General features: G+C 50.6%; 13 protein-coding genes across 13 annotated transcripts; 7 read left to right on the top strand and 6 right to left on the bottom strand.

Annotated features, from left to right (window-relative positions):
- Positions 1-262: 262 nt before the first annotated feature.
- Positions 263-1198, top strand: PG998_009243 (methyltransferase; the record flags this gene model as incomplete). Its single annotated transcript, XM_066876059.1, has 2 exons — positions 263-418; positions 488-1198. The coding sequence occupies 2 exons, from the start codon at positions 263-265 to the stop codon at positions 1196-1198; spliced, it is 867 nt and encodes a 288-aa protein (XP_066728215.1).
- A 520-nt stretch (positions 1199-1718) lies between these two features.
- PG998_009242 (uncharacterized protein) lies at positions 1719-2535 on the bottom strand (the record flags this gene model as incomplete). Its single annotated transcript, XM_066876058.1, has 2 exons — positions 1719-2408; positions 2467-2535. 2 exons carry the CDS (start codon positions 2533-2535, stop codon positions 1719-1721), a joined length of 759 nt encoding a protein of 252 aa, XP_066728214.1.
- Positions 2536-5319: 2784 nt separating this feature from the next.
- Positions 5320-6479, top strand: PG998_009241 (uncharacterized protein; the record flags this gene model as incomplete). Its single annotated transcript, XM_066876057.1, has 4 exons — positions 5320-5471; positions 5799-5970; positions 6029-6396; positions 6461-6479. The coding sequence occupies 4 exons, from the start codon at positions 5320-5322 to the stop codon at positions 6477-6479; spliced, it is 711 nt and encodes a 236-aa protein (XP_066728213.1).
- A 1245-nt stretch (positions 6480-7724) lies between these two features.
- On the top strand, positions 7725-8876 carry PG998_009240 (uncharacterized protein; the record flags this gene model as incomplete). Its single annotated transcript, XM_066876056.1, has 3 exons — positions 7725-7903; positions 8497-8739; positions 8852-8876. The coding sequence occupies 3 exons, from the start codon at positions 7725-7727 to the stop codon at positions 8874-8876; spliced, it is 447 nt and encodes a 148-aa protein (XP_066728212.1).
- Positions 8877-9566: 690 nt separating this feature from the next.
- On the bottom strand, positions 9567-10493 carry PG998_009239 (uncharacterized protein; the record flags this gene model as incomplete). The annotated part of the gene is made up of 3 exons (XM_066876055.1): positions 9567-9771; positions 9837-10080; positions 10268-10493. 3 exons carry the CDS (start codon positions 10491-10493, stop codon positions 9567-9569), a joined length of 675 nt encoding a protein of 224 aa, XP_066728211.1.
- A 1859-nt stretch (positions 10494-12352) lies between these two features.
- Positions 12353-12589, top strand: PG998_009238 (uncharacterized protein; the record flags this gene model as incomplete). Its single annotated transcript, XM_066876054.1, has 1 exon — positions 12353-12589. The coding sequence occupies one exon, from the start codon at positions 12353-12355 to the stop codon at positions 12587-12589; it is 237 nt and encodes a 78-aa protein (XP_066728210.1).
- A 652-nt stretch (positions 12590-13241) lies between these two features.
- Positions 13242-14493, bottom strand: PG998_009237 (ubiquitin fusion degradation protein; the record flags this gene model as incomplete). Its single annotated transcript, XM_066876053.1, has 2 exons — positions 13242-14411; positions 14491-14493. 2 exons carry the CDS (start codon positions 14491-14493, stop codon positions 13242-13244), a joined length of 1173 nt encoding a protein of 390 aa, XP_066728209.1.
- Positions 14494-15190: 697 nt separating this feature from the next.
- Positions 15191-16516, top strand: PG998_009236 (lin1 family protein; the record flags this gene model as incomplete). Its single annotated transcript, XM_066876052.1, has 1 exon — positions 15191-16516. One exon carries the CDS (start codon positions 15191-15193, stop codon positions 16514-16516), a length of 1326 nt encoding a protein of 441 aa, XP_066728208.1.
- A 571-nt stretch (positions 16517-17087) lies between these two features.
- Positions 17088-17552, top strand: PG998_009235 (uncharacterized protein; the record flags this gene model as incomplete). Its single annotated transcript, XM_066876051.1, has 1 exon — positions 17088-17552. The coding sequence occupies one exon, from the start codon at positions 17088-17090 to the stop codon at positions 17550-17552; it is 465 nt and encodes a 154-aa protein (XP_066728207.1).
- A 566-nt stretch (positions 17553-18118) lies between these two features.
- PG998_009234 (uncharacterized protein) lies at positions 18119-18963 on the bottom strand (the record flags this gene model as incomplete). Its single annotated transcript, XM_066876050.1, has 2 exons — positions 18119-18718; positions 18772-18963. 2 exons carry the CDS (start codon positions 18961-18963, stop codon positions 18119-18121), a joined length of 792 nt encoding a protein of 263 aa, XP_066728206.1.
- Positions 18964-20038: 1075 nt separating this feature from the next.
- Positions 20039-21173, bottom strand: PG998_009233 (uncharacterized protein; the record flags this gene model as incomplete). Its single annotated transcript, XM_066876049.1, has 3 exons — positions 20039-20254; positions 20323-20454; positions 20514-21173. 3 exons carry the CDS (start codon positions 21171-21173, stop codon positions 20039-20041), a joined length of 1008 nt encoding a protein of 335 aa, XP_066728205.1.
- Positions 21174-22537: 1364 nt separating this feature from the next.
- Positions 22538-22921, top strand: PG998_009232 (uncharacterized protein; the record flags this gene model as incomplete). Its single annotated transcript, XM_066876048.1, has 3 exons — positions 22538-22663; positions 22724-22780; positions 22832-22921. The coding sequence occupies 3 exons, from the start codon at positions 22538-22540 to the stop codon at positions 22919-22921; spliced, it is 273 nt and encodes a 90-aa protein (XP_066728204.1).
- Positions 22922-23017: 96 nt separating this feature from the next.
- On the bottom strand, positions 23018-24971 carry PG998_009231 (uncharacterized protein; the record flags this gene model as incomplete). Its single annotated transcript, XM_066876047.1, has 4 exons — positions 23018-23194; positions 23303-23700; positions 23838-24168; positions 24234-24971. The coding sequence occupies 4 exons, from the start codon at positions 24969-24971 to the stop codon at positions 23018-23020; spliced, it is 1644 nt and encodes a 547-aa protein (XP_066728203.1).
- Positions 24972-26997: the final 2026 nt, after the last annotated feature.

Genomic DNA, 26997 nt, shown 5'->3' with positions numbered 1-26997 from the left:
ATTTCAGAAATGCTGCCTCCTATTGCACAGTGCGGCTAAATGATGGTATGTAGGGACTTGTTACTATACTGTCCGCGAAAGGGAGTCCCTGGGCATGATTGAGTCATGTGGAGTCTATGGAAACCCACTTGAAGGTCACCTCCGTGTATATATAGGGGGCCAGTTCCCCCAGAGTGTTCGAGGGCTGGCTCCCGAGCACCCCCAACATATATAAACACCCTTTCTTACCCAATCTTATCCTCCTCGGCTCAAACTCGGCAAAATGGAAGCTCTCTTTGACCAGTCCGTCCCGTGGTACCTGATAGACGTGCCGCCGACCGACCGCGCTATGCGAAAACTTCTCGTCGAATATGCTGGAGTTGAAGATTCCGCAGTGGAAAAGCACATTACTGACACGCGCAGTAAGGCTTGGCGAGTGGTATGTTCAGCCCGTGAATTCTAAAAAGCACACAGACTCGTGATTATGATTACTAACTATCCCCGGTAGGCGCCATTTCCATGCGTGGGCTCTTTTCTATTCGCAGAGCTCGTGCTGTCCAACTTTCCAGTGTATCCGGATATCGTAGCCAACCTCAAGTCCGGTACATGGACGCGCTACCTCGAGGTTGGCTGCGGGCTGGGCCAGGACATACGCAAGCTGATCCATGATGGGGTCCCGATGACATCTGTCATGGGCACCGACCTGCTGCCGGGGCTGCTTGAGTCCGGACATGATCTTTTCCGGGACGCCGATGCTCTGCCCTTGGGGAAATCTCTCTTTGCCGCCGACTTCCTGGATGTCAGTGACAACAACGTTTTGGGAAAGGCTAGTCTGGACGGGACGGTCGACATCATCCACGCGACCATGTTTCTTCACTGTTTCGACCGGCCGGCGCAGTTGGTCGCCTGCCAGCGGGTCATCACTCTTTTGAAGAATCAGCCAGGCGTCATGATCGTGGGCAAACAGGGTGGCGTGACGAAAGGGGCCAGTGCCCGAGAGCACCCAGTCAAGGGGCCCATGGGTCAGATAGGCGGCGTGGTGCGGACCAACTTCTTGCATAACGTTGACAGTTTCAAGGCTCTGTGGGACGAGGTCGGCCAGGCTACGGGCACTCGCTGGAATGTGCAGGTCTGTGAGGAGGAAGTGATGGATCGGGGGTATCTCTACTTTGACGAAGAGGAGCACCGCTGGCTAAGTTTTGTTATTGTGAAGTTATGAAAGATCGGATAACACAAACTCACTTCGACCTCGATTTAGAGCATTAAGCAAATGCATATCTCTACAATACCATACTACCTTAAGGATACAGTATTGGGGGTGATAATGCTGGGTATTGTTTCCGTGTGCATACTATGATAGTATAGTTCAATTACTTTCAGGATTTGAGACTGACATGTACGTGAATGAGACTTAATGTAACAAAAATGTGATGACATTAGAAACATATGAAATACTCTTTTGTACTCCGGGCGGAACCAATCCTATACCTACAGGTGATAGTGAGTGGATAGTGTCCATAGATCCAACTAGCCACTGGCCTTTCTCTCGAATGGACCGAAACTCCTAATCCAACGCCGAAACCATGCTGAATCTTCTAACAAAATAAGACGTAAGGTCATTAAACAGTATCCAGAAAACCCCAATGTCGATTCACCACCGAAGACGTCAATATATCATCTCATTCCCCATTCAGATAAACGTGCTCGATCCAGCCCATGGAACCATTATCTCGTAGTACTCAAACACAACGATCATCCCATATCTCGTGTTTAACATCCACCTCGCCTTCTTTATTCTCAGCCGGCCCGTGAGAATGATGGGGTGCTTCACCATGAGGGTGAATATGGGGGTATCCGCAGGTCAGGTTGATAGGGTCAAACTCGAATGTGGTGTGGAAGGAGGGGAACATGGGACCTGCAGGCCACGTGGTCGTCTCAGGGCCGTAGTGTGAAGCGGCGAAGTCAAAGGGAGGTTGCGAGCTGAACATGTCGCCTGCTGGACTTGAAGTCATCCCTTGTGTAGTGGAAAACCCATCAGTGTCGCTGCAGGGCGTGAGAAGCCGCGGCTGGATGACATGTGGCATAGCTGGACTTGAGGCTGCAGATACTGGGCCCGGGGTGAGGCGACTGTCGTACGGACTTGGTGCCATCTCCTGTTTGATCTTAGGTGTAGGCGGCTCTGATGGACCTGCAGCACTGGATGGCGTACCCGCTGCTTCGGATTTGACGGTCTCCTCTCTTTTTGTCTTGGGTGCCTTCTTGGACTTTGTGATGCGATGCTTGTCCTTCTCTGCCGCCGCCTTGTTTCTCGGTTTGGGTTCGAGTCCCAACATGGCTTGACGGAATCGCGAGTATCTCATTCGAGCGGCGTGGCCATTAGTTATTTCCTGAGAAAGGATCGGATCCCGTGCTACAGCATTCCAGTCGATCTGAGCTGGATATTAGTTTCGAGCAGTCCCAGGCAAATATCGCTTAAGAGGCACTCACATCCTTAAGGTTCTTCTGCTTCAAGATAGCGAAGAGGAATCGAGTCATGGCATTGTCGTTGTTAGACATGATGGTCGGCTCTCAGCAAGTGCTCGCCGGCGTGGCTAGCTGAAGTTGCAATACCAATCTAGTGTCCGTGGGACCGAGTAGAGAATGACAGAATAGGCTCGACTAGACGATATCCGCAAGACCAGTGAAGAGCAGAGGTAACTGGTGCGCAGCCTCGTTGGATATCAGGCTCAGAATGTAGGAGTGATTAAGTGAAGTGATCTGAGCCTTGGAACAGCTGATGTGTGAAAAATGGTGAGGAGGGCAATGTCCATATATGTAGCAGGCCTCAGACCAATCCAGCAGGGCTTGGGTGACGAACTCCGGGGGTCACGTCAAGGCCGTCGAAAGCAACTATACCCGGTGGGGCGAGACCCAATGATTCTTACAGGGAGGAGACTTGTGCCGGCTGAAAGTGGTATTGTCACTAGACAACAAGACGTATATAATAAGTGGCTTACAAGGAGCGGCAGTGGGCTAAGAGTACAATTAGAGGAAGAAAAGAAGGTGCATAAGAAAAGTCCTTTAGCTTGCAGTTCCAATGAAGGGCGCTGGACTGACAAGAGCCGGTGGTGGACGCGATAAGGCGATGGGCTCTGGGCTCAAGGGGATGGGGGGTTCTTTAAGTGCTTGCATATATGCACGGGGGAATGGCGCTCGCATGACCTTTTATGACTAGGCAAGCACTCCCTCCCTCCCTCATCATCCATCGTCCATCCCAAGATAGCTGAGTCAAAAGAGGCATGGCTGCCTTGGATAGGTTGCCTAGCAACTCCATCTGCAGGAAAGTAATCAAATAGTGTTGCATCATTTGTTGAATGGTGTGGGAAAAAAAGACGCGAAGCCAAGGGATGGTGGGATGTGCGACGCGACCCACCGCGTAAAGTGGTTTTTCCTTCGTTTTCTCCTGATGGAGGGGTCTGATCCCTGCACCGCCCGTAGTCCGCGGGCGAACCAGGCGAACCAGACGAACCAGACCTGGTCAATGGCCACTCGCAAATGAGACCAGAATGACATGCCTGTGCTTGCCACCGCTCCTTCGAGTCTGTCAAGCGACTTCGGTTGATTTGCCAATCGCACACTGGACTGCATGATCCTGCTGCAGGCAACGCCGCTATCACGCTGGTGGGCAGAGGCGACTGAGATATCGACGGATCGGACTCGCAGATCCAGGCACTTCAGCTCTTTCCGGATCGGATCTTAGCCCCTACGTAGGCCCTAGACCGAAGAATGCCTTTGTGGGGGGGGACAGTGAAACAATAGAATGAGTCACTCGAGTCATCCAATCCAGAAAAGAGGGGGGCTGGGCCTGAGAAAGTATGTATGTGATCCCATATCGGATTGACGGGCTGGGCAGCCTGGCTTCCCCGGTTGACGGCTTGCCTCGTTCTTGTCATCCGGGGCGAACACTGACATGGTCACTTGCAGCGAGCAGACAGATAACGGGATATAATTGAATGAGAAATTACCACTGTTGGATGACGAAGAGGCCTCAACAGTTATGACTGAGTGCCATCGAATGGCATGGATTGGATGCGCTGGCATCTACCGAAAACCTTCCATGCCCTGTGAACGCAAATGTGCCGGTTGGTACGTAGAGAGCATGAACATGTCGCCTGCGAAATTGTATGGGACCGTGTGAAAACAACGGCGAACACAAACAGCTTCGGGATGCCATGCAGAATGAGACGAGACACTACCTCGGATAAGCGGGCGGTTTAAATGCAGGTAAAGTCTTGAAGCGGCACTGGAGCGAGCCGGCAGGGAGGGTTGCGCTACAAGAAGCAAATAAGAAAAGGAAATGACGGGGAGGTTGGGACTCGCGGCACCCGCGTCGCCCGGTGGGGCAATACTTCCAAGATTGTCACGTCGCAGACACCAGAACACGTGACGTTTCACGATACTTTTGGCCAGTCTCCTTTTGGGGTCTAAGCTGTCCTGGCTGTTGGGCGCTGAAAGACCGAAAGACGGGTGACGGGCGCACTCTCGGGGAGTATGTAAGGGAGGGATGAGATCGGCGGTGATTGGATAAATTAGTGCCCATCCCACGCTCCACCGATTGCTGCTGTCGGATCTTGGCTTGGTGGCTTTCTGAGAGCTCACATTGCTACGGCAGATCAGAGCAGTTGTCGATGGGCTGAGCAGAGTTTTCTCGATGGCGCAGGATATTTCAAGAATTATGTAGCATTCGTGGAAGTCGATAGAATCGAGCCGTCATGAAGATCGGTAAAATGCAACATACATACTGGAACTATCTGCTGCGAGTGACCATGCAAGCTACAAAGATCATTGTTGCACCTCACCGTCACGTGAGTCTGGAACGCCTGAGCAGCAGGTGGTGAGTTCGGGCCTTATCGCCTTTGGCAGGCGTTTTTGTCCCATCTGCTGTAGTTGCTGTCCCCCAGCGAAACCCCCTGTGCTTGTCCTCCCCCTCACTCTACAACACAAGTTTCACACACCACATCTCCGAAAAGCTCAAAGCTCAAAGCTCAAAGCTCAAAGCCCAAAGCTGGATTGGAAACTCCGCTCCGAGAGAGCTCCAGCCAAAGCTCCAGACCCCCAAGAAAGTCGCTACTAGTTATCCTTCTCCATCTAGAAGCTCGTATTGCTATTGTCTTGCACGTGCAGAAAAGGAACCCCAGTTCGACGAAAAGACGGGTACTCACAAGCCTGACTCTCTGCCGTCCTGCTATTGCCAATTGCGGTCGGGTACCTTACATTTGCTTGAACTCTCCACTTTCTTCCCCGTTGTTAGCCTGGAACCTCGTTGGGACGGCTCAGAGTTAGGACGAGACGGCCTCCACGATGAACAAGAGCTGGAACGACAGGGCCGACAAGGATCTGTTCTTCACCATCCTGTCCGTCAAAAACATTGGCGTCATCAGCGGTGCCGAATGGACCACCATTGGCGGCCATATGCGCACCATGGGTTACGGCTTCACCAATGAAGGGTGCCGGTATGTTAGCATCACTATCATGACTCTGGTCTCGTCCTATCTACTTCAATACCAGCGCTATTTGTGCCGTTTATCCCCCGATTCGTCCGCCCGCCCGCTTCCGCTTGGCGGCTCCTTCCCATAGCTCCAGCCTAAACCCCATGCCTGTGATGTGTCAAAATACTGCTGTCGCAATTGATTATTGCTGTTGGACTAAAGTCATGTCTTTCCCCAACTCATCATGAGGAACCCCAATTTCTATAATGCGTATCGAAGGATTCACGAAGCCATAATGGAGATGGGAAAGTTTTCAATATGCATTTGCCCTGAGATCTAACCGGCTGATAGGCAACATTTTCAGGGCCTGCGTCGGACGCAGCACAAGCTGGATACGGACGGTTCCCTGCCCGACAGCCAACGGAAGCTGGACCCGACGATGAACCCCATCACGCGCCGCCCGGGACCTGGTCGCGGCCGTCCAAGGAAGTCTATTGCAGCCCCGCTAGGGGGAAACGGGCCAGTCACTAGAAGGACTGTTGCCCCACGACGGGCTGCTGCAGGATGGACTACCTCCTCAGGACGAACAATCACAGATGATTGCGGCCACGTCAGTACCGCCGCCGCCGGATGAAGCCCAGTCCGTGCCCAGGCAAGCAACGCCCACTGCACTGTTGGCGCCGCTTCCAAGTCCTGTGCCAGACCCGGTCGGGAGCTTGATACAGGCCACTAAGTCGGAGCCGGTGCCCGTTCAGACCCAGGACCCAGAATCAGAGTCCAACTCAATACCGCTTGTGTCAGAGGACGGGGATGATGGCTTGGAGGATCACCACCCGGCCAAGCGACAAAGACTAGATAACAATGCATCGGACCAGATTGAAGACGCAGCTGTTCTAGCACTCGCAGAACATGGCCACTCAAGTCATGTAGATCATTACGGTCCTCCGGAGTAAGCCACCTCCTGACAGCACTGACGTTTCAGTACGCACTTTACATATCTAACAATCTCACAGATATTTCGATGAGGCCTAACAACGTCCGCCACGATTGATCGCGCAGTACCATTGCCACCGATATGATTTCCGGATATATGAGCTGTTGTCCGATCTTGCGATTGATGGACTTCGACGCCGCTTGCCGAGGATTTGTTATCAATCGTACGAATGCATTTAGGATCTCTCTTGGGTCTTCTTGGGCTAGATGAGCTCAAAACGAAACAATCGCAATCACGCAGTGTCAACATGGGAACGTTAGGAGTTAAGGGGTACTGGAAAGGCCATGAAGATGTGCCGAAGTAACATTGCGCTGATTTATCAACATCCAATCTATTATCAAGTTCTTCAATGTAGATTTCTGTTCCATCCATGCAACACACCATTGACATCGTGTCTTAGTCAACATAATTGGGCGACATTCCTGAGCTCTTGAGATGCGGCAAAAGGAGACATCCACTAAGTAAGTCAAAAATATGGTCCATTGTTGCCAGTCCTAACACAGCTCGCAGATATTCGATGCGATGTCACTGCTGTAGTCACGGTCCTTAGAGGGAGAGAGGTACGTCCTGTATTACACAAGTTACGCTTCGAGCGGCATTATATATCTTATTATTCTTTCCCATGATCGCGAGGATAAGTCTACACTAGGAACATTCCGCTTACGGCCTCATGGGTTATGCCATTGAGAGCTTGATGGCTTTTCTCAACATCATAAGGCCAGTGCTGAAGACTCTGCAGTCCACCACGGTACATCTATTTTGATTGACAGCAATCCCCATGAGTGGAGACGGGCGGCAGATTGTACGCCGGAATCGTCTATAGGATTCATGGGGGAAGGGGAAAACAAGACGCTTATGTGGCTATGAATGCTAGGTCTCTAAGGGGAGCTACAGGTTCTTGATTTAATGAGTTGAACAAGGAAGAGGCAATCGTGTAGTTGTAACCACAAATATGGATGGTGCTGGTGTCGCCGCGAAAAGGGACTCTCTTCTAAGGGCATTGTCATCGAACAGTGGCTGGAGCTGATGGACATACTGGCAGCTGTAGGAATAAATACGGTGCTGAAAAGCAGGGTAGGTAGTGTACATTGAATTATCTATATTAGCACCTTGAATTAACCGTTTTTCACAGTCACCACACTTCCTCTGATCTCGTTTCTCTTCCATTCGGCCCCATCCACCGAACAGAACATCAACCACCAACCTTCACCCACCACAGCCAACTCGTTACAACAAACCCCAACCAACCAACACTCGCACAAACCCCCGCAAACTCGGTCAACATGCCGCCCGTACGCCGCAACCCCATGGCTCCCAGTGCCCGCTGGACTCAGGAGAAGACCGAGTCCCTCCTCAACGCCTTTGGCAAGACTTTCACAAAGACAGCTACTGTCGAGCAGAAGCAGTCAATCGAGGCAAGAATGAGAGAAAACGGCTATGAATGCTCTTGGGAGGGTGTCAGGTATGTCATTATTCTTCATGTTTTTTTGTCCACTTTCAACTCTTGAACATGACTGTGCTGCTGCTGCTCCTGGTATCAACGTGTGACCTCGCCGGGCGTTGCCCAAGATGACTCTGCTCCCGTGTCGATGCCACGCCGGAGCATGAAAGGCCTATTGAAATCACTGGAATACACGAAGAGGAGGCACATATCTGGGTTGCCCTACGTCAAGACAAGTATGTGCCTACTAAATCACAGACTTGGTATATTTCAACGGGATTGGGCGAGTGATGGGCCTGTTCCAGCAGGGGCTTGTTGGATGGGACCCTGATATCTCCGCTTGGCGGTCACGGTATATCTCTACCAGGGCATATCGTCAAGTAGTATCAGCTGGCATCCCAGGGGCGGCTGGTGACAGAGGTTTCGGCTATCGCTGAGGGGGCCTCTTATTCTCCGAGGTAAGTTCAAATATTGCTCTCCCCCGAAGCTTTGAGCTAGATCACAACACTCCGTGAGGCAACCACGCCAAAGCACTCGAAACCTATTACCGTCCAGTCCCGTTGGGTAACATTCCTCTGTATTTCTTCGGGCTAATCTTTGTACTCTATTTTCAGAAGAAACCTCGTTCAAAGCCATCGTCCGAAGCTGCCTTCGTCCCAAATCCTCATCCCACCTGCCGCCATGTCCAACTACAAACCCCAGGTTAGACGCAACGCCTATGTCTCCTGGGACGCTGACAAGCACAAAGACATCCTTATCGTCTTCGTCAACTACTTCAAGCCTACCATTGCCCAGTGGGATGATATTCATGGCATGTTGAAGGATATGGGCCACGCCTACACGCGCAGTTGCTTGAGGTTCGTCTGCCATACTACTCCCTCTTCCTGTGCGATATGTTTCACGCGTGTCTTTTCTGGATGCTTTACATAAGAGTTGGACTCTTTCCTACTACTCACTGAGGTCAATTAGGCCAATTGCATTCACTGTTTCCTAGTATACGTGTCTACACGCGTATCTCTTTGGTCCCTGAACCGCGGCGCTTTACAAAGACGCGATTCTTACCGCGACTTCCTTCAGTTTTTTCACGCAGCCTCCCACCTCCCAGAATTCACGTCCATCCTTGAAAAGCAAATTCAATTCTTCCTCGGACAATCGAAGTCATCTTTTTCATGTTCGAGCTTCCACCCTCCACTCTCTTGATCTCTCATTTATTCGCATTCCATCCACTGACCAGGACTCACTCCGTTGTTGACCAACCAACTTCATTCTTCCTATCTTTCAACGACACACCCACTCTTCCTTCGTCCACATATTGCGCTCACCATGGTTGGTCAAGGCAAAGTACCTCGTTTCAACTGGAACGAGCAGGCCCGTTTGGATCTACTCTTGTCCATCTATCGCTATGCCAACCCTACTCCTGCCCAGTGGAACCGCATCATCGAGGACACCTCCAAAAAGGGCTATCACTTCAATGCCAATGCTGCCCAGTAAATACTTACTTATCTTATCCTAACCCCAACCCAGCAGTGCAGCTCATGTCATATGTTCCGAGTTGGTGTCACCACATCAACCGATAGTGCCACTGCTGTTTTGCGAAAGCAAAATCCTTGATCTTTTCCCATTTCCTGTCTTCATACCACTTCAATATCCCCTGCGTTGAATGAGACTTTACTGACTTCTACTCCTAATCTACAGACAGCACCTCATGAAACTCCGCAAGAAGGAGGACAACGTTGCCGGCAAAGCCATTGCCATGCGCGAGGCCAGTCAAGCTCAGTTCGAGCGTGAGCAGGAGGAGCGCAGTCTCGTTGGTACCGGCACCGGCGCTGGTGGACCCGCCCCGCTCAACGTCGGCCCTGCCGCCGGCACCGGACGCCGTGTCACCCGCCCTGGCTCCCACAACAGTAGCAAGAGCAAGGGCAGTAACGGCACTGGCACCAAGAGAGGCTCTCACGGTGAAGATATCGCTGATGACTCCCCTCGGACGCTGAACGCGATGACGATGACACTGCTCGCCCTCCTGCCAAGAAGGCTCGCAAGAACCGTGACACCGCCCAGCGCAAGCGCGAGCGTGATACTTCTCGCGGCGCCAAAGCCCACAACGGCAATGATGCTAAAGTCTTCAACAAGAAGAAGCGCACTGCTGCTATCGCTGCTTCCCTTGCTGACCTGACCGATGGGAACTCGTGAGTAATTGCCTTTTTCATAACTCTAAACTTCTTTTCTCCAGGTGTTTATCTTTACTCGATGGATTTATCTCTAACGCACTATGGTTTCTCTCAGTAGCGAGACGCTCCCCGACCCGGAGAGTTCACAGCTGGAGGATGCCCGCGCCAATACTTTGACCTCTGCTCATCCCGTCTCGGGTTACGACCGCGGACGCACTATGGCTCCTCCTCCTGAATGGACCGCCCAGAGCACTCATGGCCTCCATCTCAACCACGGTCCATCTACTCAGCAGTCTGCCATGGACCATATCAACGAGAGCATCGAGAAGTCCGAGGGCACCGCTGTCAGCCCTCCTCCTTACACGGAGAATCAGTCGCGTGCCCACACCATGGCTCCTGACCCCGAGTATCGGAACGAACTTCAGGCCGAGGCTGAGGATCATGTTGAGGCAGAGGAAATTCCCTGGTACATGGTCTAAATTCGGCCTTGGTGTCCCCATCTGTTCTTGGCATTCTCTTATCGTACATCGTACTGGATACTTGCCTGGACTCATGACGATGGCATGTTGACATTGTTAGCCACTTTCGATTACTTGGACCTTAAGCCTTGGTAATGGTATGAGAGAAATGAAAGATGGTTCACTCTTTCTTTCCCTCTGGTGGACGATGGTTGGTACAGCCCGGGATATGGATGAAGATGGTTTGGGCATGGACCTTGCTTGCAGCGCATTAGCAAACACCGCATGCGATTTTCTTTACAAACGGACCTGAACTGGAAGCACAGATCATAATTGTTTATGATTGACGATTGACGACAATGACCCGCTTTCATCCTTAGCGACAAATACCCAGAAGAAGAAGAAGAGAAACTAAAACACAGCAAAACCCAAAAAAAAAGAACTACACACAGCATATCTGGTCGGCAAGCGGGTTGCTCTCAATTTCTAGCATGCGATACCCAGTTACGTCATCGTCGTTATGGTCGCGCAGATCATATTCAATTAGACGTATCTATATGATATGGGACACAGCATAGTAGATAGTAAATGCTATACCACATAGCACGGACGCTGCATTACTCGTCGTTGTTTCTGATGTGAAAGTGTAGGGAAATAGCTTCCATATAGAAATCGGTTCTTTATGAAAAAGTGCCAAGATGAGAGAATGGGCTGGGATCAGCTGAAGTAAGGCCGCGACTGATGGTGGCATTGACACTGATGACGATTTCAAATTATCATAACAAGGCATCATAACTGTGCCGTAGATAAAACAGTACTAATTTGTAGAACCTCTTAGACATGTGCCAGTAGCCTGAGTCGAGTCACATTGTACTGGTTACTGTGCCCATCATGGCTACATGAAGTAACGAGGAAGTGCTCTGGCCACACTATTTGTTTCTATCTTTGAGGGTGGATTTACTGAGGCGATACAGATCTAGAGCTTTCCAGCAGCCTAGGGACGCGCTTTTTCTCTATTCTTAAGTCTCCCCAAGTCGACGTTGGCAAGCAAGATGAACTTAACCGGTGACTAACTAACATTCCCTCTGCAAATTTAAGTAAACCGCCAACACCGGCCAGCAAAACGAATTGCCTCCATACCGACGTTCTGCTCCCCCATATTCTTTTCGTATCCAAATTATCACCATGCCGGGTAAAGGGAGTGCGAATGGAAAAGGCAAAGAAAGCAGGATGACCACCCGCCGCGATAACAATCCGCCAAAACGATTTAAGTGGAAAGGGGATGCACTGGAGACGCTGTTCAAAACCATAACACTCCATGGCGAGCTCAGAGTTCGCATTATTAATTGGGACACGGTATATAGCGAGTTTACCAAAGTTAGACCTGAGTTCACAAAGAACTCGTGCCAGTAAGTACACTTTTCGTGGCTTGTTCTCAGCTTTCTTCCGGGCTCGGTTGATTGGGCGAGGACCACAACCATGCCGCAGACAGTAAATATAAACGAAGTCATAGGGCGACTGATATCTAACCACGTACAACTCCTATCTGCAGGTCTAAGTGGTCGAATACTCTTCACGCTCGATGCTTGGCTGCCCTAAGAAATGGGGCGGATCTTGTCAACACTCCACAACCGTTGCCTTTGCCCTTCCCCGAATATACCCCAGAGGACTCGCCCGCGGCCAACAGCAAGGTGGAGGGTATTAGCCATGCCGACAGTCCGCAATACCTCTCTGACGTCCGCTTCAAGCCTACTATTGCCGGAAGTAGCCATGCAGCTCCTGCCTCCCACTCTTCTCCTTCACCTGCTGCGCCATTTGGGACTCCTTGTCATCGCGGACGCCCGATGCCCCCTCCCCAAGAGGAGGAAGGACCTGCTACACCCCTCGATGCTCAGAGCACCCAGCTCCCCATCTGCCACTTATATGATCAGTTTGGCAACAATGTGGGCAAGATCGAGATCAAGGACGGGTTCCGCCACGTAGATATTAAGGGCACATTGCACCTCAGTCTGCCGCTCATCTCCTCCCACGTCGCCGCCACCCCCTTGCTGGTTCCCCAGGCCCAGACCTCTCTCAGATAGACCCCCGGGTCCTCGCAGCCGATCAACATCTTACGCCAGCCAAACCCGATGACAGCCCGCTATATCGTGAAGCACATCGGTTGAACATTGATGAGTTTATTGACTCGGGAGCCTTCGATTCGCCCGGCCAGAAAAGCGAGGCAGAGTAATTCCTCTTATCTGAGCTATACATTGAGAATTCACCTTGTGAATGTTAAGGGTATGATTATTTACGTCGACTACATTTCATCACTTGTTCACACATTATCTATCACACCTGCAATTGGGATACATTGATTTAGCTTGTGTGTGTTCTTGTCCGAGGTTCTGAGATCTCCATAGAGCGCTATGATCATTGGGAATTACTGGATATGTATCTACGGTTATAATAGAGAAGTTGTATAAGAAACATTCGCGTGATGTCCTTTTCATCACATGTAGTGGGAATAGTGGAATATCAGCTGCAGTGGGATAATAGCTGTAGTGGGATAGATGGCACGATAGGTGGCAGATAAAAGAATACGCCACCAGTAGAGGTTTAAATCATATCATAAGCTATTATAGCAGAATGCTACTGAATGTCATGTTGACCTGAGTCTTGACCGAATATCACAGGAAACCTTAACCTGGTCCAGAACGCCGTTGTATGCTCCGTTGCTACCACTTCCACCCGTTATCCCTTGCGGCCGTCTAAACGATGGCCCTCGCTCGGCTTCTTCTCCGGTGCCCTACCCTTATCCTCCTGCTCCGGCTTGCGCTTAACGGCACCGCCGCGGAGGGTTTGACCTTGGCCAGCAAAGTGGGGCCTGGAGGCGTTTTCCTTCTCCGCCTCCTTGTCCGCGTCGGTCTTGAGCGGCACAATGTCGTAGCCGAAGAAGAGCTTGTTGGGGCCTATCCGCAGCGGCATGGGCCCGTTCGTTCGTCGCGGCATCGGCGGCTGGGCGCCCGGATTGGAAGATGTGGTGGACAGCGGCGTAGAGGTACCCTTGTTCTTGGCGTTGAGCTTGTGGCCCCCGCTGATGAAATGTGACGAAACCGCCTGGGCTCCCGCCGCCGCCTGCGTGGACTCAGGCTTCAGAGCATCGTAGTTAATGGACTGGGCCATGGTTCCCTGGCTGCGAAGCACGCCGCCGACAGGTACGCCGGTGCCGCCGATGGCGCTTCTGGGCGTACTCGTGCCGCTGCCTGCTCGTCGCTCTGGCTCGACGTAGCCTAGCGGGGCGGCAAAGTCGACCTCGACATCCGTCTCGATCATACTGACGCCCATCTTCTCCGATGTCGGCTTCACCTCCATGACAGCCATGTCGTAGATCTCGTCGTTGTACTCGAAGTTGAAGACGTCACCAAGGGTGAGCGTGGCGAAGCTGCGGAACGCTTTCTCGAGAACGGCCTTAGGATCGCTAATGTCAAGGAAGTTGGTGGACTGGGGCTGCAGCTTGACGAGCTTGGCCGGCGATAACGAGGTCGTCTTGACCTGGATCATGTCGCCCACGTCCAACCCCAACCTCTGCATCATCCATTGGGGAATGTATGCGCGGCCCTCTTCGGCCGTGAACTCCAGGACACCAGCGTGGGTGTGCTTCTCCAGGGCGCCGTTGACGAGCTCCAGGGTCAGCGGCCACTGCACGTGCAGCTTGGATACTTTGTCGAGAGCGGACACGGGTAGCAGGATCTTGGAGCCGTAGTTGAATTCAGGGCGCTCGGGGCCAGGACCCATGATGATTGGGTAGCATCGGTAGTACTCGTCGAACCGCTGCATTCCCGGTCGTCGAGACATTCCGCGTGCCGCCATGTACATGGATTGAGGGTCGTCGGGGTCGAAGTCGTTGAAGCCTGGGCGATACTAGGATGGTGGTAGGTTGTGTCAGTATCGGCTAGGTGTTGCTCGGGCGTGATTGACAGAGGGGTTCTCGTTTACTTACCATTTTGGGGGATTAGTGGATGTAGCGGTGTGATAGGTGTAGGACGGTACGACAGATATGGGTTGGGAAGTCAAGGGTTCCTCCAGTGGTATGTGCTTTGGAATGTCGGGTTGTAGGGTTTCGCCGTTTGTTGTCAGTCTCTCAATTATAGAGTAAAGCGTACGTTCTCCGTTATGTTGTCAATCAAGAAGGCAGCTGTGCTGATGACGACAGAAGGCAGCTAGGCGGCTAGGCTATTATTCCGCGCCGGACTGGAGGGAGCATTAGCGAACTATTAGGGATGCGACCTTGCAACGGGAGCCTAAGCTGTGCAAGCTTTCCAATTTTGGTGGCTGGAATGCTATTGAGGTTTATCGACAACTTACAACACTTCGTTGTCAATGTTCTGGCTTGGTCGAGAGTGCTCGGGAGAGGTAGGTGAGCTTGTTGCCATGTTTCAAGTAATCTTGCACGCTGTCCATAATATTACCATTTTATGTCATTTGTATGTCTGCGTCACTGAAGGTTGAGATCAGGAAGCTTCTTGTACCGCCGTGAAAGAACCCCACTAAATAAAGCTATTGCCCCAAGCTCCAGTGCCTAGACAGACGCTTGGGATCCCAGATCGACAAGCCAGTCAATCCACCCAATGGTGACGACAATCTTTGTTTTTGTTTCTGTTTCCAAATAGGATTTCCATTCACATCATACCGCGCCGACCATGTCTTCAAGATACGGTGCTGCCCGGCCCAAGCGCGCCGGCGAGCAATTCGCGCGTGCTCACCATGCTGAAGAAGACGCCGCCGCCGAACCTGGCTCCAAAAAAGTCAAGTTCGACATGCGCAATCCCTCGGCGCTCGCAGTAGGCGGCGACGAAGAAGAGGACGCCGACGAGTTTCTCGAGGCCGATGCCGAAGTGATCCGCGGCAGTGCCGCGACCAAGCGCAGCGCTGTCAACATCGACGGCTACGATTCCGACTCCGACCGCGAGGAGTTCGGCGCCAAGCCTGAGTCAAAAAAGGCCGAGAAGGACAAGGACGAGGACCTGGACGACATGTTCGCTGAAGCCGACGAGGACGAGAACGAAGACCGGGTTGATGACACGACAACTAAAAAAAGCAAAGAGGTGCGCTTCCTCGACGGCGCTGACATCGAGGGCCAAGATATGCGGTCACGCGACACGGCCCAAATACGGCTGGACGGCGAGGAATCGGACGACGAAGACGAGGAGGAGATTGCGCTCGCGATACAAGAAGAAGACGTGGACGAGGAGGTAGGCGCGGGAGGACTGAAGCGACATGCCCCCAAGGTGGAGGCCTTCAACCTCCGCGCCGAAGAAGAAGAGGGACGCTTCGATGAGTCCGGCAACTTCGTGCGCAATGCCGCGGACCGCGACGCCCAACATGACCGCTGGCTCGAGGGTCTCAGCAAAAAGGAGATGAAGAAGGCGGCCGAGGCGCACGAGAAGCGCGAAGCCGAGCTGAAGCAAAAGCGCAAAGAGGACAGAGACATCCTGACATCAGACCTACTCAAGTCGCTCATCCTGAAACTTGAGCTAGGAGAAACTGCCCTCGAAGCTCTCGCGCGGCTGGGTCGCGGTCAGGCTAAAGTCAAGAAGGTGCCCAAGTGGAAGCAAAAGAAGCTGAAGCCTGAGGCCATGGACGTGGATGCGGCGGAGAAGGAAGATCCGGAACAGGTGCGGATCAAGGAGGCGATCGATGCCATCACAGACGCGGCAGACAAGCTGCTGAGCAGAGACCGACCAGACATCTACGACAGGGAACGGGAACTCCTGGTCCGAGAATGGAGCCGCGAGACGCAAGAACCCTGGGTGGAACCGAGACGGGCGACAGTGGTTGAGGAAGATGAAACGAAGAAGATGTGGGAGTACAGGTGGGTGGACGGCAGAGATGGGGCACCGAAGCAAGGTCCGTACGACAGCACCACCATGGAAGCATGGCAGAACGCCGGCTACTTTGGCGAGGGCGTGGAGTTTCGGGTAGTGGGTGACGAGGATTGGGCGGGTCCTCCATCTAGCTGGCAGTGAAACGACTTATCGATCGAACGAGCTCAATTCTCGTGCTTGCTTCCATTGTGGCACTCAACATCAGCATTGGACTTGACAATGTTTCCAACCACTGAAGAATGGAGAATCCCTTACTTTGGAACTTTAGGCAGCTTTGTACATATTTGTCTGCTCAAGTTCTAGTTGTCATAAAAAGAAGCTGAACTTGCTAAAACTCACCGTCGTATACTCAACGATCTTTCACTCTCGCCGTATGCCACATGGCAAGATAAGTAAGTTATATACACTAACTCGGTGTCTCAATGGGACATACCCAGGGCATGGTAGTGTCTTGTCGCAGACAAATCACATGTTCTAGTATTTCCCTATTGTCACAAAAATCGTAAACTTGAGCCTTAAGTTGAAAGATCTTATTTAGCTATTGTTTTCAAGGCCCAATAAACAAAGCCTTTGTTTTACGTAGAATCCATGAATACATAAAGACTCACTCGCGGATCTCAACTTTCGCAACCACCACATCCATCTCCTCTCACACGCACACACGTCAAACAACAACATCATTACCTCCTCTTCCAAATAATCTATTCTCACCATGAGCTCCGTTATCGATGCTCTCACCGCTGCCCAGCGTGAACAGATCCAATCTTCATGGGGCGAGGGACTATCTGCCTATGTCAAAGAGTATCTCCGCAAATCAGCAATTGCGCACTGGTCAAAAGATGTCAGGAGCTATGAAGAAGAAGATAGCGAAGACCTGTTTGAAACACTGTCGGTGGAGATACATGAGAAAAGTGAGTCTGACTCAAATCAAATCACAGCCCCTAATCCTCACTACCGCGGCCATTATGAGCTCCGATGGAATGGCCTCGACAATAAAACCCACATTACTATCGCTATTGCCACCTCTTGGGAGGTTGGTTGGAAGAATGGATTGGACTCCTATATCTGTTTGCGGTTGCGTGAGGTAGGTATTCCTGATCATCTTGTTAAGATTATTTGGGACCGATGTGACCTAATTTTTGAGACAATTTGCAGCGAGGAAGCTGCCTCGGTCTGAACAGTGAGTAACTGGCTTTGTTCTGGTTGAACGTACGGGAACTAAGGGAAAGGCGGGTAGATATTTAATTACCTGGCATAAATAAACCTAGAGATTTTGGGAGAAGGTGACTTGGACCAATAAAGGGGTTCCGACAGGTTTATGGGCAGGCCAAGGTGCCACTTCTCAAATCTAGACTCGTATGTGCGGTCAGCCCACAGCCGCTGACAGTAAACTGGGTTCAAGTAAGAGGATAAAAGATCTGGGCAGGCCAACAAAAGGCTTTAACATTACACATAACCATAATTTGGAAAATAATGGGTATCGTATTGAAATAGTATCTCGACGAGTCCTCTTCCTCCTTCTTGATAACAGGGCTCAGATATGTATATATCGTGTGGCTACTATTTACAGATTCATAGTGTCTGCCACAGCCCGATAGATGGATATGTGCAAAGAGGTAAATATTCTGTACAATAGGAGAGAGAACTAAGAAGCAGATAAAAGAAAACACAGTCTCCCCCATATCTATCATTCCCGGGTAGTCATAGGGCTAAGAGAAGCCCCATTGCTATCCCAGCTGTTGTTTATTTGTTGACGTAGAACTTGCCAACGCTGGTCAAGTCACCGTTGTCCTTCATGAGGGCAACGCCACCCTTGGTCCAGCCGTTGGCGTCCTTCTGACGGAAGGAGCCGAACCAGGCGTAGCCTTCGACCCAGTTGAGGCTGTCGAAGTACTTGCTGGCGTCCTTGATCAGCTGAAGGTTCTTGGCCTCGTCGACCTGCGGGTAGGCGAGCTCGGTGACGTAGAATTTCATATTGTTGGCAGTGGGCTGGTAGAAGTCGCGGAGAGCGTTCATGTGGTTCTTGAGGCCGTCCATGTTGCCGTACCAGTGCACCGAGACGAAGTCGGCGGCGCAGCCCTTTCCGGGCTTCTTGGCTTTGCACGCATCCCTGAACTTCTTGAGCCACGCCAGGCCGTCCGGCGAGCCCGAGACCACGGGGTGCGAGATCTTCCACCCCTTCTCTTGGAGCGGCATGATGTGGTCGATGTACAGCTGCGCGGCGCGGCCCGGGTCGATGGGGTTGCCGCCGCGGTCCTTGCCCATGTCGGGCTCGTTGAAGGTCAGGAGGTGGTCTGACTTGGCGCGCAGGTTCTTCAGAGCGTCGCCGAGCTTCGCGTTGGCCTGGTCAGGGTTGACGAGGGGAAGAACTTGATGTCATTCCGCTTCTCGAGGACCTTGTTCGGGTACATGTTCCAGGTGTAGTACCACTTGATGGTGGTGGGCGCGTTCGTCAGCTTCTTCAGGTCCGCCTCGGCCAGCGGCTCGATGCCGAGGGCGAGGCCGCGGTTGGTAGCCGCGGTGGCGGTGGTGGAGAAGAGCGAGAGGGCGAGGAGAAGGAGAGACGAGCTGCCACCGAAGGAAACCATGATGGGCAACGTTTGAATGTTAATGAAAGTGTGTTTTGAATATAAAACAGAAAAGGAGTGAAATGTTTCGGATGGAAAGAGTGACTTGGACGCAACTGAAGAGCCTTATTGTGTTGACAAAGACGAATATCAGGAAAATGGCATTCACTTATATAAATGGTGGAAGCCAAACATGGCCCCCTCGAGATCCTATACTGATACTTCGCGGAGTCCATTTGCCACCACAAGCATCTCCCTTTACAAGGTGCATTTACTCTATCTGTAACTGTGGCTGCTTATGTTGAATCCTTTGTGCATTGCATGGCCCCTTAACTGATTGGCCAAGCATCCATCGATAAGCTAGAACACGATGGCCATTTCCAGAAATCGTGGTGTTCAGCTCATGAAATCCTGTGGAGGTTTTTCAAGCATTGGCCCGAAGTGTTTAGCCCCCCGGTTCGTGCCGTCGCCGAATGTGGTGGTGTGGTGTGGTGGTGGCATCTCATGTTAGGAAATTGTTCGGAGTTTTATATCCTTTCCGGCTTTGACTTGGCGTGATTGGTGTGCCTGAAGGAAGAATCCCGGGTTAAGCGAAGTGAGCACCTAAAACCGCGGGCTGTCGGTCGACCCCTGACGGGTACCTGCGTCGGCCGAGCGCTCGAGGTGGGCTTGAGTTATTTAAAGAGCAGACAATTTGCCTATTATTCCTTCTTGGTGCCATTGCGGTGTATTTGATCGGAGGGATCGCTGCAGGACTCCAGAAAGATTGCCGTGATGCCGCGAGAGGCTTAGTAAGGAGTCGCACTCTCGCCAACGTCGACGAGAGTCTCTACGGTATCCACAAGGGCCAACCCAATCGAGATCGGACAATCAGGGGTCATCCCGGTCTAGACCCCGATTCCGATTGAATGCTTGCTCGAATCCAGGGGTACGAGCTGCGAAATTTATAAATAGATTGAACAAAAACACCGAACGTAGTAATTCCACAAGAAGAGAACTCGGCAATTTGTGAATCGTCCCATCGTAAGTCATGAAAGTCCCCTTGTTGCAAACCAACGCCTGGATAACTAAACGCAAGAACAGCCTCGTAGTCAGGCTACACATTAGAACCGAAAGAATCAGTATCGCTCTCCAATGCTTTTTTGATAGCATTGCCAGCGTTCCTTTCCTGGTCGGCAACATATCGCTTCCATCGCCAGAGCGTCAATAGAGTCAGCATCGCGGCCGATCCGCAGTAGAGGCCGATCCAAGGGGATATAACTTGCGGGCTTCCGTCGGGGATCCAATTGAAGAACGACATCGAAAACAATGTCTATTGCTATTTGGTTAGCATCATTTATGGGCTCTGATGCCGGTTACTCAGGCGTGAGAGATTCATACCGCTAAAAAGGTGCCCGGGAGGAAGACCATGCCCAGAAGGGAGATGTATCGCATTTGGCTACTGTCCCGTTTTGAAGCATGGGCGATGATGATATTCGCTTTGGCGTCGCGCCTTGAATGGTAATTCCATTCCTGTAAGACCTGTGTTAGAGGATATCATTCGATGACGTGTATTTCAAAACCGCGCTCACCATTTGTGTAGCCAGTGACATGCCGCCCAGGACGCTGTCACATTTCTCTACCTCGCTCTTTAGTTCTATCATTATCTCTTCCAGGCGTGCCTGGAACTTCTCCGTGTTGTGTGTGTACCTGAGCCGTGCGGAATGGCTTAAATCCGCCTCGGTATCCGGTAGAAAGCTTCGAGAGTGCGTTGATATGGATTCAAGGATGATGGTAAGACTCTGTACGCCGTTCTTCAGCTCACTGACCTTTGACCAGAGTTGTGCGGCTTCGCAGTCCTTTTCCAACATTTTGTCAGTTGCTTCGTCTTTCTCGGGTAGGTCTTCCGGCGGTGCTGGGGGGCTGCTGAGTCGACCTTTTATGTCCAAAAGTCTTTGGTTCAGAATGGACATCTCGCCACGTAGCGAGTCAATCAATCTTCTCCGTTCGACCTCCACGAATACCATGGGAAGCATGAGTGGATGAAATGCCTGGTCTTTGAGTAGCCGGAGGTATAGTAGCACGTCGTCCATGATTGCATCAGTGCAACCATACATGATGCCGCGGGTAAGTGGTATGTATGGGAAAGAGGTAACACTCATGAGGATGTCATCCTCGTTCTTGGTCTGGCATATATTGTCCGATCTGCAGTTGTAGACTAATTGGATCATTAGAGTAGTAAAGAAATCCATGCGTTGCGAGTTTTACATACCCATGGATGACCCTAGTGCCTCCTGGCCCTTCCAGATGGCTGAACGCTTATTGAAGACAGCGTGAGACACTCTGGGCATCGTCGAAGTTAGCGACCTGTGCTGGAAGAGGCCTCTACAAGAGACTTTCAGGGTCTCCTCTCCATAAGGTACCGAGGAAGCGAGCTGTGAGGGCAGCCTCCTATGTATCGCGAGCTGGATAGTTGGAGAACCCGCATCAGTCGACGACCGGCACTTGGAAGACAAAGTCACGTCAGTCGCGTTTCTTTTCAAGTAAGAAGGAAATAGCATACATTATTCACCCAACTACGATACTCCTCTTCGCTTGTGATTTCCTTAGAATCACATTTGGGGTTGTCCTGAGTTGTAGTGTTAGTAACAAACGGCCCCCAAATAGAACAATCCGGTTCAGACCATGAGAGCATATACCTCGTCGTCGATGTGAATTTCCACAACCCTGACCATAAATGTGGGGGTCGGTGCAAACGTGAAGCAGTCCACGTCGCTATCCGTGAAGTGGTTTGCAGGGAGAAGCCAGTCCATTTCGAACGAGCAAGCTGTGTTCTCCTAGTCTAGCATCAAGCTGATCCCCAACTGTGAAATTGTCTTGTTGATGACGGGAAACCGTATTCAATCCTCAGTTCTGTTTCTTCCCATTGTAAGACGTCGGAAACTTGAACCCCTTCTAGAGAAGGGTGCGTGAAGAGGGGGACATCAGCTTGACCCCCCCTTAGCGAAACTCGCCCACTGCTACCCCGGGCAGAATCAAGAGTGCCACGTCTGTGGCAATGTGCAGAAAGCAGGCTGAGCTTGGCGACCAATGACACCCAAATGCCAACCCCCTATTGTACAGCCTACTATTACTGCGCCCGACAGATTAAGGCTTGCGGTATTTATCTCATTGGCAGGCTGTGCGGCATAGCTTCATAATAAGTTTTTCTTTCATCCGGCTTACGACCTTCGCGAGTGCAACACTTTTGGCATCCACACCTCTCCCCATCTAAATCTTTACCGAACAACCAGTCAACTCTTATTGGTCTCTATCTCCATGATAAGCCCTCGGTGTGAGCCTCAGCTTCTGCAACATAACGTGAAGTGCCGAAAGCAGTGGTACTGCCACCACACAGAGAGTGAGATACACACATAAACACAGCCCGCTTGATAAGTGTAAAATCGTCGCTGAAAACACTCGCTGCCTAAACAATCCTGACAAGGCTGAGATACCTCTCGATATAAAGAAACACCATCACTACGGTAGTCAAGGCCACCTGCTTTGGCAAATTCCACCCATGCATCGAGGCAACCGATTTTCGAACTGGGTGCAGGATCTCCTTCGATTAAGCAACATGGCTCAAGACCAAGTTGATTTCAACATTACTTGGGTTTTCACTCAAGGATACTTGAAAGACGAACTATTACGCAAATATCTTGTTAATGAAGCACACCTGAAACCGGCTCATTTTGTTATCAAAGTAGGTAGATAAGTCATGAACCATTTCAGGTCATTTCTGACATCAATATCCAACCAAAAGAAGACCGCCGGCAGACTCGAATTGAAGCTGAAGAGCGACGATCCACTCTTCGAGGAGGTTAGTATATCATATATCTGCATTGCAAGAACTTGAGCTAACTGACACTAGAAACACAGAAACAAGATTGAGACTCGCTTCAACGAGGCCGAGCTCGAACGGAAGAAAAGGAGAATGGAGGACGCTGCCAAAGGGGACTGAAACGGGTTAGATCAAGGAACAGCATATAGCTTAGAATCACAATTGTATTGCCCAATATCACAACCAAAAGCTCTGAATATACACCTTCGACATTTATTAATCATGTTGACTTCTAGCCCGAGGTTTCTTAATCATATTTGAGACCATTCTTTGCACTTCGCCAGACGATGCTCGTTTCTTTGGATCTATAACAAGCATATGATCCTTTATGACCCCCAGCAACTGCTGAATTCCATCTTCTGAAGAAAGAGTGCTGCTCAACTCCTGGAGGTGCTACATGGAAAAAGCATCTGTCAGCCGTGTTGCGCATGTGAGGTGCTGGGCGAGAAAATCGAAAAGAAGGAGAAATATAAGAGAAGACAGGCATAGAGAGCAACTCACAGTGGAAACTGGCTCTCGAATTTGTGTCACAATACGCCGGTTGACTTTCGGAAGGCCAAATTTGCGTTGCCTCGTAAAGCTGCCGTCTAGGCTTTCCATGTCGACATCGAAAATCTTCGGCCATGAGAGATGACCTCGACGTCCGGCCACCCTCTTGAAGAATGTGTCCTCGGAAAGACTCTCAAAATTTGCCCTGGGATCCTTCTCTTCGCGAATTCGCTTGTCTGAAAACTCAATAACCCCGTTACAGCCCTTCAGGGCCCATGTGATGAATTCCAGAAACACACACCCAAGGGACCATACATCATACTTGATCGTAACAGTGTCTTGGACGTCATATTCTGGTGCTCGATACGACATCGCATTCAACATAGGTGCCCCCAGGATATCAGGAGACTCTTGAGTCACCACAAAGAGTGTCCAAAATCGGCAAGCTTAAGAAAAACTCGATTTCGGTCGCGGTATACCAAAATATTATCCGGTTTAATGTCTGTATGAAAGACACATGGGTTTCTTTGCGCCGATTCCCCAAGACCGTGGATTTCCGCAACAGCGCTCGCTATTCCAAGGCATTCTTCTAGAAGCCACTCGGGTGTGTACCACTCTGCGTGGCGGATCTGTTGCCCGGTTACCTTGGGAGGCTGAGAACTGTACCCTTGCCAGATAGCTCGTAGGTCGCCTAGTTCTGCCCAAGGGAACATCAAGTACAGAGTGCCCCTGTACTGAAAAGCAGCTAGAAGAGCAACAATGCGATCGCCACGGGGTAATTTGTTATTGATCATGAGTTCGTGATCGAAATCCTTTTTTGAAAGCCTCAGATCAGAGACTTTGAACATTTTGAGAGCGACACAATTGGTCGGTAGGTCCTGAGTCCCAATGAGTAAATATACTAGGCGAATGGAAACGTGAAGTGGGGGATATTTCTACCTACCAATGTGTGGTGACTCTGTTGAATGCAAGCCTTCTCGACTTTGGCTGAGCTCATATCGATAATGAGAGTCCCAGTCGAGGCTGTAGCTGGTAGCCTGATACCTGGCCTCTCTACCGAGGTCCAAGGCAGGCACATGCTATCCTCGACACCATCTTCTGGGCCCAGCTTCTTGATTTCGTTCTCATCTTCCGTCTTCAAAAAGCACATAGCTTGTAGCTGGTGCCTCCAGTAAAGAAACAACTGTTTCTGGGCGGCTTCTAGATCCTGGATACGTCGGAATATCGTATCATCGTCGCCAAACTCTATGTTCTCTTGACTCAATTTCCATAACGAACTGTCGCAACTCTTAGAAGGAGCCGCATCGAAGAAATGGACGAGAATGTCGTGCAACCCTGCAAACAGCAATGAAGCGAAAATGACTCGGTTCCTAGTGCATAGACTCTTTCTGCAGTAGCAAGATCCACGTGGGATAACACGATTGGTCGCCTCCTGCACGTCTGCTGTAATATTATCTCCAGTACCAGCAAACTTTTGGAGCACTTTGTATATGAATGCCGGGCTTATTTCTCGGACAACTGATTCGCGCGGGAAAAAACGCAGGCGTCCGTTGCTGACGTCTTCCTGGGATGCGAGGAGCAAAGCCTGCAGTCTGTTATCGCGTAGAACCCCAATGGCGCACTGACAGATATCTTCACTGCAAAGACAGATTGGATGACGCTCGCCTGTCTCTTGAGACATGTTTTGAAGAAGGTAAAAACTCGTATCGAGTGCTATACGATATCCTCAGGAGATTACTGGACATTGGAAAACTCAATGAGAGGAAGGCGGTACAATATTAAGGCGAGTGACCCCTACAAATATTAAAAAGGGAAATAGCTCCATCATCTGAGATGATGACTTGTAGACAGACTGATTCGCCGCAAACCGTGAAAAAAGAAATAACAGAGGCAGCGCTGGTAAGCCTTCACACAGCCTCCGGTGAAATTTTGATTGAAGCTGACCGATTTCTGCGAATATACACCGAAAGCCCTTGACATTGCATTAGAAATGATCTATCCCCCCCTCGGCCAAAGCCGAAGCCGAGTTGGGGTAGCATTTTGGGACTCAGCTACTATCGAGTGAGCACTTCTTATCCTTGCTGACATCATGCAAGTAATTCAATGAAGCCATGCACAATTACGCCCCCTACACCCCAACCCCCTCCCCCTTAATTACGAGGGCAGTTTCACGCAGCCTGATTTCATCCATGTAATCAACTGCAATCTATTGGAGCGAAAACCCCGCAAGATCACCTGTCTGGAGATGATCAAGCCATCATATCTTACACCATCCTCATTGGGCGATGTGGCTTCCGGCAAGGCTGGGTTGTTACCCCTCAGTGCTACACCATCATCTAGATACATGTACTCATGATTACTTTCCACACATAGTGAATCAGATAAAGCTCCACCTCTCGCCATGCCCCCAAAGATACCCCGGTCGGGCTGACTTGCACTCCTTGCCACCAGGTATTCTTCTCAGCTAGCACACTCCCAGAAAGGAATAACAAAAGAATCCTTCCCAGCTGAAAGCAAGAAAGTCCATTGCATTTTGTTACACATGCATTTTCCTTTCTCAAGGTTCTCAAGGGGCCGCCGGTCCTCCCATACAGAATCCGCTGCCAGTTCGGCTGGCGGAGTGCCCGTGCAGATTCTGGCAGGCTCCACGGTAGATGGAAGAAAGCTCAAGGATCTTCTAGGCCGGAAGCATGGCCGTGACTACAAACTAGAAGTACTACTCTCACCGTCTCTTTGATGGTCATGCATGTCTTCCTAGGTTTCTAATTGAGTGATCCGCCACAGTTACGGTCGAATACATACCACGTCTATGCCGACAAGGGGCTGACACCTGGCGAAATCAGTGGATGTCGGTGAGGGTGATGGTGGTGTGTCGGGGGCTTTGCTGTTTTCCATTCCTCTTTTCTTCTTCTTTCGTACAAACTTTTACTATCTATTTGTTTCTTTCTTCAATTTGATGCCTCTCATATGAACTCGGTTTGATTCGAAATCAGCCCGACAAAGGCGGAAGATTCATCAAGAGCGTTTGACTGATGGAGTAGTGAGCATATTATAAGTACAAGAAGGACGCGCTTTGATATTCCAGCTTCTATGTTACTACTTATGGTCGTTTGTAGGATTACACAGAAGGCAGATTGTATCAAATATACTTTTGCTCACTTCAAAACTCGAGATCAAGTACGTTTCCCAGGTTCATCCTGAGACAACATCAGCCACATTTCTAGGATACATCCTTTAGGCTGATATGGCATCGAATGTACATCCACTACTATTGAGTCGGGCATGCTCGCTGGTGTATGGAAACAGAGGTACTTTAAGGAGAGACAACGTTCAAGTCAGGTATCAGCCCCAGGGTGAAAAGTGAAGTCTACATACCATCCATAGAATATAAAGACCGTGTCTCTTATTTTTTGGGTCCCATGGACGCTAAGCTAAGATTCCTGAGACATAAGGAGGTAAATTCTCGCTGACAAGTCCTATTTTTCCACTGATGTCTTGTTATTTCTTTTCCCGGTTTGATGTCAAGCTGTCACCCAACGTCCGCCGATGTCTCGGAATGCTACTTTGTCAAGTGCCATGGCTTCTTGTAAGGCAACTTCTCAGCCACCGGGCATTCCATATTCACCTTTGCTATGTAATTACGCAGAAGCTCATAAATGGTAGCAAACTTAGTGAAAGATAAAGAGACTGTAAGCGATACTGCTGAT

The sequence above is a fragment of the Apiospora kogelbergensis genome (genome assembly GCF_038363985.1).
Source record: "Apiospora kogelbergensis strain CBS 113332 chromosome Unknown utg000006l_segment0_segment0, whole genome shotgun sequence".
Lineage (NCBI taxonomy): Eukaryota > Fungi > Ascomycota > Sordariomycetes > Amphisphaeriales > Apiosporaceae > Apiospora > Apiospora kogelbergensis.
Note: the sequence above shows the minus strand (reverse complement) of the source record. Positions and strands in the feature narration are given on the sequence as shown.